General features: G+C 43.8%; 1 protein-coding gene across 4 annotated transcripts in view; it reads right to left on the reverse strand.

Annotated features, from left to right (window-relative positions):
• tmem94 (transmembrane protein 94) overlaps nucleotides 1-14,485 on the reverse strand; it is a 92,334-nt gene that overhangs the window by 54,987 nt on the left and 22,862 nt on the right. For all 4 annotated transcript variants that reach the window (XM_079261227.1, XM_079261228.1, XM_079261229.1 and 1 more), the window contains 4 exons: nucleotides 11,329-11,480; nucleotides 7,348-7,450; nucleotides 7,193-7,279; nucleotides 6,899-7,015 (listed from right to left, as the gene is read on the reverse strand). In XM_079261227.1, the coding sequence (XP_079117353.1) occupies nucleotides 6,899-7,015; nucleotides 7,193-7,279; nucleotides 7,348-7,450; nucleotides 11,329-11,480 (459 nt within the window). The remainder of the gene's footprint in view (nucleotides 1-6,898; nucleotides 7,016-7,192; nucleotides 7,280-7,347; nucleotides 7,451-11,328; nucleotides 11,481-14,485) is intronic.

The raw sequence follows: 14,485 nt of genomic DNA on the forward strand, positions 1-14,485 counted from the left end.
TAAAGCAGAAATACGGACAATGCAAGGGATGGCATATGTGTCACGAGCTGACAACATCAGATTTCCAACAAGCAACCGAGACAATTATTAAAACTGTCCAAAACTAAACCTTCTCAGAGGAGCTGAAGTTTCTGAAAGCAGGAAAGAACCTTCCAAAAGGAAGTCCCCTTAACAAAACTTTTTCCCTATCTTGACAAAGTAGGCCTCCTCAGGATTGGCGGATGCCCTCTCCACTCAAACCTTGAAACTGTAGAGAAAAATCCTTTCATCATGCCACGCCAACACTACGTAACTAATCTGTTGATCCGACATTACCATGAGAAGGTCAAGCATCAAGGTCGTCACCTTACAGAGGGTGCTTTAAGATCTGCGGGATACTGGATCCTATGAGGCAAACGTCAGATCAGTAGTCTAATCTACTTGTGCGTACCTTGTCGCAAGCTAAGGGGAGCAACACAGACACAGAAAACGGCTGATCTACCTACAGAACGCCTAAGTACTGAACCCCCATTCTCTCATGTAGGCCTTGACGTGTTTGGGCCATGGTTCGTTACCTCCCGCCGTACACGGGGAGGACTTGCAAACAGCAAACGGTGGGCAGTGATGTTCACGTGCATGAGCACAAGAGCCGTTCACCTGGAGGTCATAGAATCAATGGACACATCAAGTTTTATCAATGCCCTCCGCAGGTTCCTTTAACTCAGGGGACCCGTAAAACAACTGAGATCTGATTGTGGGACTAATTTCACAGGGGCCTGCAAAGAGTTTGACACCAAGATCTCTACTGACCCAAAGATCAAGTCATTCCTCAACAACAACGGTTGCACTTGGATCTTTAATCCTCCCCACTCTTCTCACATGGGAGGAAGTTGGGAGCGGATGATTGGAGTAGCACGCAGGATCTTAGACTCCGAGCTCGCACAACTTGGGACCACAACACTTCACACAGGAAGTCTTGACCACCTTCCTAGCAGAGGTGGCTGCAATCATGAATGCACGGTCGCTGGTTCCTGTCTCCAGTGACCCAGATTCCCCATTCATCCTCACTCCAGCTACACTCCTAACGCAGAAGATTGGCGCTGCTCATACTCCTCAAGGTGACTTTGAAGAAAGGGACATCTACAAGCAGCAACTCTTTCTGGCATCGTTGGCGGAAGGAGTACCTTTCCAATCTGCAATGCCATCGGAAGTGGCATTCTGCAAGACCAAACCTGCAAGAGGGGGATGTTGTCCTCCTAAAGGATTCTCTTGCTAAGAGGAACTTATGGCCAATGGGGATGATAGCTAAAGCCCACCCCAGTAGTGATGGACGGGTTAGGAAAGCTGAAGTTAAAGTGGTAAGTAAATGGTACTAGCAGAGTGTATTTAAGGCCAGTTACAGACGTTGTACTTCTTTTATTTGATGCTCTGCAACAAGGTTGCAGTGTGTGACATCTTACTGATGTCAAGCGGGGAGTGTTCTGGCTCCTCAAGAGCCATCTCAAGTTAGTTGATGTTTCTATTGTCAATTCAATTGTTACTTGTGTTTTATAAAGGTGAACGTTTAGTTCGTATTGTGAAGGGCAACAGGAAAAAGCGTAGTTCACTTCCTGTCATGCAAGTCCAGCCCGAAGGCTCACTCCTACTCCAGCACCCCTGTGTCCTGAGCGAGCACAGCCTGTATGTTTATTAAAACTACCTTCATTTAAGTGCTTAGACTTAGAACTAAGTATCACTATGGTTTTTATTACGCCTGCTCTGTAAAAAATACGCTAATTCTGTGGGGTTGTAACGTTAGCATTTAAGGTGGCGGTTAGCGCGTTAGCTCGCTAGCGTTAGCATGTTAGCCTTGTACGTGTGTGTTCATTTAGTGAAAACGAACAAGTTATGTGCTCTCGAGTGGGTCATTTTATTTTACAAATAAGGTCGCAAGTGCCTTTGTGAACTATGTTAATATGGTTTATTCTTGTTTGCAGTTTTACTCTGGCCAATGGTGCAATAAACATCTGTAAAAGATCAACACTTATCATTGGAGGAGTTGTCTATCTGTCTAGCAGAAGGAAATGGCAAGGACAGAATACTCAGAGCTAAATTTTCTAGTTTTGTAATGAACCTGGATGGCATTACTTTAGCTTCCAGTGCTACAGTGAGAAACCTGGGAGATATATTTGACTCTGACCTGTCCTTTGGCCCACATATTATAGATTTCATTCTAGATTGTGCCGTCTGTTGGCAGCAATTTGTAGTAGCTCTGACTTGCTGTCTTGATTTTTTTTAAAAGTACAAGTCTTCTCACATAGATATTACCTCAAATTAGGCATTTTTTCTGAAGATTTCAAACCGGTTCGGAGGGTGTGTTGCAAGGAAGATTTTTCTGCATATTTTTGGCTCTTTCAAGTCTTGTTATGATGAGTCTCCATGGCAACGAAGACTTGTTTACAATCGGGATCAACTGATTAACCTCTCCCAAATCAGGACTATCAGTGAAACAACACATCAAATCCCGATGGAGTTGAAAAGAAGAAAAGAGGTTGCAGAGCGGGATTCAGAGAGCGGAAAAAGCGATGGAGATTTAAACCATTTCTACCAACCGTCCTCATGGGTAATGTGAGATTGCTAGCTAACAAAACAGACGAGCTCGAGATGCTAACAAGGTCTCAGAAAGAATACAGAGAGTGCAGTATTATGTGCTTCACCGAGACATGGCTGCATGAACACATCCCTGACTGTAATGTGTCTGTACCGGGCTTTAAAACGGTCCGTGCAGACCGCAGTAGACAACACAGCGGAAAGCTAAAGGGTGGTGGAATTGCAGTGCTGGTTAACCAGCGTTGGTGTCATCCTGGACATGTTACTGTCAAGGAGAAGATATGCACAAGGGACATGGAACTATTAGCTGTGAGCTTCCGTCCATATTATTTACCCAGAGAGTTTACCTGTGTTATTCTGGTAGCGGTTTATATAATACCTGGTACCGCACCAGACACAGCCTGTGACGTCATCAGCTCCGTCGTTGCTCGGCTACAAACACAGCATCCAAACTCATTCATGATGACGATCTCCGGAGACTTCAACAACGTCTCCCTCTCTGCAACTCTACCAACATTCCAGCAGTTTGTCAGCTGCTCCACCAGAGAAAATAAGATGTTGGACTTATTTTATGCAAATATGAATGATGGATCCAGTTGTTCTGCCCTGCCTCCTTTAGGAAGATCTGACCATAATCTGGTTCTTCTCACCTCCACCTACAAGCCCATCGTTCAGCAGCAACCAGTCATCACAAAGACTATCAAAATCTGGTCTGCTGAAGCTGAAGATGCTCTTAGAGGAGGCTTTGAGGCTACAGACTGGAACGTCCTCTGTGAACCTCATGGAGACGACATCAACGCCATGACTGAGTGTGTGACAGATTACATAAACTTCTGTGTGGACAGCATCGTCCCAACAAGAACAGTGAGGTGCTTCCCCAATAACAAACCCTGGATCACCAGTGACCTGAAAAAGCTGCTGAACATCAAAAAGAAAGCCTTCAGGGATGGAGACAGGGAGTTATTGAGGGCAACACAAAAACAACTTAAAACACAAACTAAGAAGTGCAAGGAGGACTACAGGAAGAAGTTAGAAAGTCAGCTCCAGCAGAATAACCTGAGGGATGTGTGGTCTGGAATGAAGATCACCGGCTTCAACTTAAAGGGGGACCAGCCTGATGGAGGTCTGGACAGAGCTAATGAGCTGAACATATTCTTCACCAGGTTCAGTTCACCCCCTACCTCCAGCCCAACAGACCACACACCCTCCATAAGCCCACTGCTTTCCTGTCACGCCTCCAATCTGTCACCCTGCAGCTCAGTCATGGACCAGAACACAGCTTCATCTCCCTCCACATCAGGACATCCTGAGACCTCCACCTTGTTTGTCTCCTGCAATCAGGTTATGAAGCAACTTGAGAGCCAGCCTTGCTGGCTCAATGACAATAAATCTTTCTGATTCTGACTCTGTAAACAAAAGTCTTCACTTTGCTCAGGAGCAGAAAGCATAGACTCTGGAACAGGGAACAGGAAACATCATGTTGTTGGGGATGTGCTGAAAGTCAGACTCTTCCATCATCACTACAAGATCTTGGAGTAAAATGCACAGAAATAAACATGATGTTGCAGAAACTTCTGGAGACCATGGCACAGAGAGCGCTGCTGGAATCACACATGAAGGCGGTCCGTGGATGTTCTCCAGTGGGAGTTTTCTCTGGACAACCTGTGTAGATCCACACTGTTCTTGGTTTTTTACTTTATATTTAATAGTTCTCAATTTCTTTTAACAAACAGTTAATAAACAAAATATGCAGGAGATCTGGAACTCTCCCTGGACCTGGACATCTACCTAGACCACAGGTGTCAAACTGCAGTCCTCGAGGACTGGTATCCTTCAGGTTTCTGTTGTCTCCCTGCTCCAACACACTTGACTTAAATTCCTAATTAGGTTGATAAGAAGCTGCTGGATCCATTTGAGAATCAGCTGTGTTGGTAGAAGGAAACAACAGAAACCTGTGCCACAACGCTACAATTAAGCAAATGAAAAGATCATCAAGAACATCACTTTCGACACAGAATGATGTCAGAACCATTACAGCAGATCAGGGCAACTTCTGCAGGAGAACAGAGCTGCATCCAGATGCAACGTGTTGCTGCCTCGTTTGAATAACAGTCGATAATATCAGCCAATTACCTTCACAAATATTTTCCAAAATAACTCCAAATATGGATTTACTGAATTCATATCACCGATAACAAACACATTTAAAAGTTTTTATCCTGTACAAAAGAACAGATAAAGCAAGTCTGTTGAGATATTCTGCATCCTTCTGTTGACACTGACACAGGGCATACATATTCAAGGACAACACACTTTATTCTGTTCAAAGTGTATAGCTAGACACCAGTCCCTTTAAAGGGGTGCTATGATGGTATTTGGAGTTTTCTGAGCTTTCTACAGAATCCTGGTATTGCGGCTGTAGCTCAGGAGGAAGATCAGTTGTCCTTCAACTGGAAAGTTGGGGGATCGATTCCAGGCTTCCCCTAACAGGCCGAAGTGTCCTAGGGCAAGACACTGAACCCCAAGCTGCCCCCCGATGTGCCTATCGGGGTATGAGTGTGTTGTATGAGTGTGTCTGTGTGTGAATGGGTGAATGTGATAAGTAGTGTAAAGTGCTTTGAGTGGTCAGCATGACTAGAAAAGCGCTATAGAAGTACAAGTCCATTTACCATTTACAGTGTTGAATCCTCATCAGACATGTGAACGACACTGTTTTTTATCACCTAAACGCATGTTTGAGTTTGAGTTCCAGCACTCTCTCCATTCGGTTTCCATGGCAACGAAAAACGCGTGGTTTTAGAGAGTTTTTTCTACTTGGAAATCCTTGTGACGTCCCGGGGGATAAGGTTGGGTGATTGGTTACCTTCTACTGGTTAACAAGGGCATGTACAAATACATCAGGAAACGTGGAAAACGTGGGATAAAGTTATTTCCAACGATGGCTGGTGAGTTTACCAAAGAGAGACATCCTGCTGCATTCGTTGCTGTGGGTTGCTGTTTTCCACTTCGTTTTCAGGCTCTGATTCAGGTTCCAACATGTAGGGCTGGATGCTATGTGTTGACATTGTAGTTTGTTTTTTTATTGAGTTCATATGAGCCTAATCCTTCTGTTTATGAGACGTTACAATGACGGTGAAAGCAGGTGCGGTGCGCGCTCCCGATGTAGTGCAGTGGCGGGAGGCGGGGCTTAATGCGGAAGAGTCTCAATCCACTCGTTTTGCCCGCAGGCTGATCTGACAGCCTACGGAGAGGGTCGGTCTGAAGTAAATAAAGCCATTTGTGACAATAACTCCATCAATCCCAGCCCTTCTGGTCTCAGAAATAAAAATAAATTAGCCTGAAATGCACAGAATAGTTCCACTTTAAAGTTCAATAACATTGTTCTTTGTTGCAGAGAATAGCTTCTCTACCAGAAATGGGCCATCATCAGGAGGACTCCCCCAACCTAATGAAAGTTAGCGTACAGTAAGTTCAATCCCCCGGGGATCCTGTTAAGTTAGAAAACTCTTGTGAGCACAGCGCATCACACTGTTCCTGTCTACAACCACCATCTTCAGCACCCTGCCCCGGAGCTTTTATATTTATAGCTCACTCTAATGGAGCCTCATTGTCCATGGTGCACCACTCGTCTGCCCAACCAAAGAAGCCTCATTTGAGGCAGCAACACCAGCCTTGCTGCGTGGCTCAGGGTAACGCATCCACGGGCCAAATCTCAGGATTACTCATCCACATCACATCTCTGCACTCAGCTGGGACTTTAAACGAGGTGAATCTACTGCTCATAGTGACCATCTTCTGGCACATAAGCCCAGCACGACTGGGCTCCAAGACAGCCTGTTAGCATTCATCTAGGTCTGGCGAGAATTTAGAAGCGAAAACACTCACCAGCTTCGTTGTCACTGTCCTTATGTAGCTGGCTCCTGTGCCAACCCGCACAACCTTATTTTATGTTTGTATGATGACATAAATCTAAAAGCAGTCGAGTGCGTATCTGTAAATCTGACTTTGGTAATTGATGAATAATTTGTGATGTAAATAACAGAAAGTTTAATACATATGTTGATCCCCAAATGTACGTTGTCATTGTCCAAATTCATTAATTTTCTAGATAGCTAAGTCTTGCTCAGGGTCCCTGACCCTGGACCCTGGACCCTGTCCCAGCAACAGGCGAGGGGGGTGGGAGTGTGCCTAAATCTGTTAGTTTGGACATTGTTGTTCTTGCAGCAAATATGTTGTTCACAAAGCGTTCCACTCTTCCACCACTTAATTCCCGTTAGATTTTTCCATGAATGTTAGTTAGATCATGCATGTGTGTGAAAGTGTTTCTCACCAGGCCAGCTGGAGATGCTCGGCTGAACTCAGCAAGGACCCTGGCCTCTCCAAAGGCGTTCACCAGCACCCACATCACCGGGAAGAGCAGGGGCAGGATGGGCAGGACACCCATTAACTTTAAATTTAAGTCAGGGTGACAAGTTAGGACAGTGTGATCATGCCACCGACTGATCAGGAACTAGCACTTCTCTACAAATCCTACACAAATATTTTGACTAGCTGATCCAGAAAGGGAAAATGAACACTTTCCAATCTCTGTTAGCTGTGTATTTATTATTTGAAATAATTTTACCTGAAGCTGAATAAAATGGTAGGGTACGGGAGTCAGGCTGGGGGCACCAGAAACAAAGCGGACCGTGTTGACCAACAGAAAGGCGCCCTACAGGAGAGACGTTCATCAGACAAGGTATCCACTAAAAAGCAGGGAAGTGTCCGTGAACAACTCACCAGCACAATGGGACAGATGAGTTTTGTGATGATGGACTGGACAGTAAACCTCTCATTATCCAACACTGTGATTGGACGGGACAGAGATGAGTCCAAGCTGTTCCTGGTGGGAATGAATAATAAAAAATAATGAAAAGAAAGGTGTTGATCTTATTATAACGACATAATCCCTCTTATTGGTTCCACAAAAAAATTTAATAACTATAATTATAAACTTCAGTGAAAATGTTTGAATATAAGTGTCCATATGTACACGCGGCATCAGGACAGTCTGGATTTAGTAAGGGTTAACTGGGCTTCAGTTCGATGATCGATTTTGTAGTCGTATCGTCGGACCTGCGGCCACATGCCTTGGACACTCTTGAAGAGGGGGGCGGAGCTTCAACTGATCACCACCTGGTGGTGAGTTGGCTCAGATGGTGGGGGAGGAAGCCAGTCAGATCTGGCAGGCCCAAATGTGTTGTGAGGGTCTGCTGGGAACGTCTGGCTGAGTCCCCCGTCAGAGCTTCAACTCCCACCTTCAGCAGAGCTTCATGGTCATGAGCTGTGGGTCGTGACCGAAAGAAGGAGATCTGGTATACAGGCAGCTGAAATGAGTTTCCTCCACAGGGTGGCCGGGCTCTCCCTTAGAGATAGGGTGAGGAGCTCGGTCATCCGGGAGGAGATCAGAGTAGAGCCGCTGCTCCTCTGCATCAAGAGGAACCAGTTGAGGTGGCTCGGGCATCTGGTCAGGATGCCTCCTGGACCTCCCTGGTTATTGATTGATTGATTGAAGGAATAATGTGTGTAGGAGCGCTTTCTGGAATAATTTGTTCTTGTGCGAGGAACTGTTTGGATGGGGCAGACTAGATAGTAGTCTCCAAGGCACTCTCCTTTTAAAAACAACAAACTTTGTTTAGTCATGGTCGACTCTCTGCTGGGAGTGTCACCACCTCATTATGCTCATCTGCTCCACCTGAGCTCCCCGATCATCATCTGCACCTGCTCGACTTAAACCCTCTGCTGTTTCAGTTTTAGCTGCCAGATGGTCAGGACAGCTCTTCTTTTGTTATCCAACATCTTTTCTATGATCCTGTTCTCTAGTCATCGACCAAGTCCCTGGATTATCCCTGCCTCACAGATTCTGGCCCTTCTCGAATCAGTAGTTGGATCTCTGCCGCTCTGTGTGTGACCATTGCCTTTCTCCTTGACTGAGCTGTTGGATGTTGGACTTACACCCTGCTGATTGAAGTTTTCACAGATTCTAGGGCAACGTTGCCTTGAATGCAGTTCTGCCCCCCACCACCCGACAGCACCAAGCTCTCACTCAATCTCCAACCTTCAATAAATCCTTTTCTGTTAAAACATTTACACCTGACTGAGGTTGCACTTTGGGTTATCCATTACACTGGCATTGTAATAAGTAGCATAACCTGACCTTTTAACCGCAAACCAGAGAGGCATTCTGGATTTTTCTACTAAAGGCCTGTAAATATCCTGCTCTGAATGAGAAGCTAACTGTTTTTTTGCAGATTGTTAGAATAAGCAGTTGGCTGCTTTAAAAAATGGTCAGGTCATGCTACTTATGACATATCTGTTTATAGTATTCTAGGTAGTAATGTGAACTACGGCTGCACAATTAATTGAATTTTGATTGTGATCATGATTTAGGTGGCCACAATCAAACTTGATCGTCAACAATACATTTATAATGCGAGCTCTGCTGCATGTGTCACTGATCACACAGGTTCTCAAGCAGGGGTCTGCCCGCCACCAGAGCGTGAACGCATGGTCAAGGTTTCATTAGGCTGCCTAAATACCAAGCACCAAACACCTTTTACAGTCGACAGCGAGTTAGATTGATGGGAGCAAGTCATTCACGAATGGAAAATACAACTTCAGACGATGGCATTGAGGTGAGGAGCTTGTGCCTTGAAATGGGTTGACATGCATTGTCTGGACTTGTTTCAGATTCAGAACAAGTGACATTGAACAGGAACAAGTGATATGCAAAGAGTGTAACAGACTAGTGTCTGCCCTGCAGAGTTACACAACTACCTTGTTCCACCACCCGAGAAATATAACATATATATGAGGAATGCATGAAGGCCAAAGGTAAGGTAACTTTACCAAATCTCAGTCCATATCCAGCAGTAACCCAGACAACCGTGACAGCAACTCTTAACTGAGCAACACTCTGTCCATCGTTCTCCCAAAGACACGCAGAAATAACAGATGCAACATCTTTTTATTTGGCCAAAGACATGTTCAATCAATACAGTGAGCAACGAAGGAATCGGAAAAATGGTCAAAATGCTGGAGAAGAAATATGAGATCCTCTCATGCAATTATTTTTACAAAGTGGCGTTGTCTGTGGTGTATGAAAAATGTCAGGAGGGAATAGAAAGGGAGCGCTCAATTCTCAAGTTCTTTGCAACGGTGACTGACCTCTGGTCAAGCAGAACTATGCAACCATACCAATCCTTGACAATTCACTTTCACAAGACCACACAGAAGATACGATAGCTGAGGGACTGCAGGAGGCACCGGCTACTGGAGCCTGCAAGAAGAGAGACTTGTCTGCATTATAACAGATAGTGACGCTAATGTCATCGAGGCAGTCTCTCTTTAGAAATGCTTTGACCATAAGCTCGATCTCGCAATAGGTGAGTTGTAAGCAACAGATACACCTTAAAAAAAAAGATTGACTGATGTGCTTAATTTCAAGCAGGAAAAAAACATGCAATTTAAAAAAAAACCCACTTGTAAACTAATTTTATGTATCATTTGCCAACATAACAAAAGATGGCAAGTCATGGCATACTACAACTTAATGGAAACAATCTGATTTAATTTGTCGTCAGTCGCTTAAAATTTTAACAGAGATGAATCAGATAATGTCCTGAGTTAACTCTTGATTAATTGCATATAAATTGCGGGTTTTTGTATATGTCTAAACGTACCATTTCAGTATATACAGTGGGGGAAATATAGTATTTGATCCCCTGCTGAATTTGTAAATTTGCCCACTTCAACAAAAAACAAAAGGCTCTAATTTTTATGGTGGTTTACTGAATATGGGTAAAGACAAAATATCAGTCAAAAACGAAAAAACAAAACGATATAAAAGTTATAAATTGTTGTACATTTTATGAAGCGAAATGAGTATTTGATCCCCAACAGATCACTCACAATTCTGGCTCCCACAGACTGGCTGGTGGCCATGTGACACACAGCTGTGCTCAGACAACCATTTACCAACACTCCTGATCTTAACTGCTCATGTATACAAAGCACCAACTCAAGGAACAGTTTGTTAAAGTCCAACTTCTATAGCACCAAGGGCAGGACCACAGAAATGTCAAAAGATTTCATGGACAAGACTGCAGACCTGCACAAGGTTGGAATGGCATAGAAAACCATCAGCAAAAAGCTATGTGTACCATTATTCACAAGCGGAAGACACACAAAAGAACATGTGTATAAACATCTATATATATATATATATATATATATATATGTAAATGTATGTGTATATACATATATATATATATATATATATATATATATATATATATATATATATATATATATATATATATATATATAAATATATGTAAATGTATGTGTATATACATATATATATATATATATATATATGTAAATGTCTATACATATTCATATATATATATATATATATATATATATATATATATACATACATATATATATATATATATATATATATATATATATATATATATATATATATATATATATATATATATATATATATATATATATATAAAATTGTTGCCAGGTCGATTGTTAATAATTAGTGTAATAAATAAATATATAAAATAAATAAAATACACGTTTTTTTCAGACACAGGAAATGATTGTGATTAATAATCGCGATTACAATGTTGATTAATATAATCATGATTTTTTTTTTTTATCATAATTGTCCCTCACAGACAAGGCATGACTGCAACTCTTTACCTGACAGGGTCCAGAACAGGGGTCCGGGTCACCCTGAACAGGCGGTGTTGCTGGGGGGTCTGAGGTCCTCTTCTCTCCGTGGCTCGTGGTGAAGGAGGTGGAGAGAAGGGAGGGAATAAATCTCCTGGTTCCAACACGATGTGCTCGTCATCCTGAGAAGACAAAAAAGGTTGTATTTTTGTCCATGTTAATGTTCTGCTCTGGATTACACCACAACAACAACTGCTCTTCTCACTCCTCAAAGGCTGCATATCTACCACCACAAGCAAAATTCCTGCTGAAGCCACTCGTGAACCCACCATGCCACACCACTGATCAGCCAGCACTAGTAAAGCAGAGGTCAGAAGTGGTCAGCAAGGAAACACAGCTGCATGCCTAACCTGCATGGTCACAAAAGCTACCATGTAGCTTCTCCAGCAGCTTCTCACGACATCACCATGAGAATCTCCCGTTCCTCCTCATCACTATGAGAATCTCCCGTTCCACCTCATCATGATGAGAATCTCCCGTTCCACCTCATCATGATGAGAATCTCCCGTTCCTCCTCATCACTATGAGAATCTCCCGTTCCACCTCATCATGATGAGAATCTCCCGTTCCACCTCATCATGATGAGAATCTCCCGTTCCACCTCATCATGATGAGAATCTCCCGTTCCTCCTCATCACTATGAGAATCTCCCGTTCCACCTCATCATGATGAGAATCTCCCGTTCCACCTCATCATGATGAGAATCTCCCGTTCCTCCTCATCACTATGAGAATCTCCCGTTCCACCTCATCATGATGAGAATCTCCCGTTCCACCTCATCATGATGAGAATCTCCCGTTCCTCCTCATCACCATGAGAATCTCCCGTTCCTCCTCATCACTATGAGAATCTCCCGTTCCTCCTCATCACTATGAGAATCTCCCGTTCCACCTCATCATGATGAGAATCTCCCGTTCCACCACATCATGATGAGAATCTCCCGTTCCTCCTCATCACTATGAGAATCTCCCGTTCCACCTCATCATGATGAGAATCTCCCGTTCCACCACATCATGATGAGAATCTCCCGTTCCTCCTCATCACTATGAGAATCTCCCGTTCCTCCTCATCACTATGAGAATCTCCCGTTCCACCTCATCATGATGAGAATCTCCCGTTCCACCTCATCATGATGAGAATCTCCCGTTCCTCCTCATCACTATGAGAATCTCCCGTTCCTCCACATCACCATCAGAATCTCCCGTTCCACCTCATCATGATGAGAATCTCCCGTTCCACCTCATCATGATGAGAATCTCCCGTTCCACCTCATCACTATGAGAATCTCCCGTTCCACCTCATCATGATGAGAATCTCCCGTTCCACCTCATCATGATGAGAATCTCCCGTTCCTCCTCATCACTATGAGAATCTCCCGTTCCACCTCATCATGATGAGAATCTCCCGTTCCTCCTCATCACTATGAGAATCTCCCGTTCCTCCTCATCACTATGAGAATCTCCCGTTCCACCTCATCACTATGAGAATCTCCCGTTCCTCCACATCACTATGAGAATCTCCCGTTCCACCTCATCATGATGAGAATCTCCCGTTCCACCTCATCACTATGAGAATCTCCCGTTCCTCCACATCACCATGAGAATCTCCCGTTCCTCCTCATCATGATGAGAATCTCCCGTTCCTCCTCATCATCATGAGAATCTCCCGTTCCTCCTCATCATGATGAGAATCTCCCGTTCCTCCTCATCACCATGAGAATCTCCCGTTCCTCCTCATCACTATGAGAATCTCCCGTTCCTCCTCATCACCATGAGAATCTCCCGTTCCTCCTCATCACTATGAGAATCTCCCGTTCCACCACATCATCATGAGAATCTCCCGTTCCTCCTCATCACCATGAGAATCTCCCGTTCCACCTCATCATGATGAGAATCTCCCGTTCCTCCTCATCACCATGAGAATCTCCTGTTCTGTCCTGTGCTGAGACAGGAGACATACATGTAAATGATGCAACACTGTTATTGGGGGGGTGGGGGTGGGGGGGAATAAAAGAGAGAGAGAAAGAAGCTCAGTGTATCAGGAAATGTCCCTCGGCAGTCTAAACCTATAGCAGCATAACTAAGGGATGCTAACCATCCCTAGCTATAGGACTTATCAAAAAGATAAGTCTTCAGCCTAGTCTTAAAGGTGGGGAGGGTGTCTGCTTCCCTAACACTAACTGGGAGCTTATTCCATAAGAGAGGGGCCTGATAACCAAAGGCTCTGCCTCCTGCTCGGCTCTTTGAGACTCTAGGAACCACAAGTAAGCCTGCAGTCTGCGAACGAAGTACTCTGCTTGGTATATAAAGAACTATGAGGTCTTTGATATATAGTGGTGCCTGGTTGTGGAGGGCTTTATATGTAAGGAGAAGGATTTTAAATTCTATTCTAGATTCAACAGGCAGCCAATGAAGAGAGGCTAAAACTGGAGAAATATGATCTCTCATGCTGGTTCTGGTCAGGACTCTGGCTGCAGAATTCTGGATCAGCTGAAGGCTTTTCAGGGCATATTTAGGACAGCCCAGTAATAGAGAGTTACAGTAATCTAGTCTCGAAGTAACAAAAGCCTGAACCAGTTTTTCTGCATCACTCTGAGACAGAATGTCCCTAATTTTGGCTATATTACGTAAATGAAAGAAGGCTGTTTTAGTAACCTGCTTAATATGAAATGAAATGAATGAAAAATACTTTATTAATCCCCAAAGGGAAATATTGCAGTATATAATAATAATAACTGGAGGAGGTCTTGTTCCGGAGGCTGATGGCTGCTGGCAGGAATGATCTTCTGTATCTTTCAGTCTTACATGGGACCTGAAGAAGCCTCTCACTGAACACACTTTGTTGTTTCATCACTGTGTTGTGGAGAGGGTGTGAAGAATCCTCCATCATCTTCATCAGCTTGTGCAGCATTCTTCTTTGGACAATCAGCTCCAGCGGCTCCAGAGTTACTTCAAGCACAGAAGCAGCTTTCTGGATCAGTTTGTTGATTCTCTTCAAGTCTCTGGTTCTGATGCTACTACCCCAGCAGATGCTGCAAAGCTGACTGCACTCTCCACAACAGACTTATAGAAGATATGCAACATCTTGGTGCAGACTTTAAACCATCTCAGCTTCCTTAAGAAGTACA

This window comes from Telmatherina bonti, assembly GCF_933228915.1.
Source record: "Telmatherina bonti genome assembly, chromosome: 21".
NCBI classification, from domain to species: Eukaryota; Metazoa; Chordata; class Actinopteri; order Atheriniformes; family Telmatherinidae; genus Telmatherina; species Telmatherina bonti.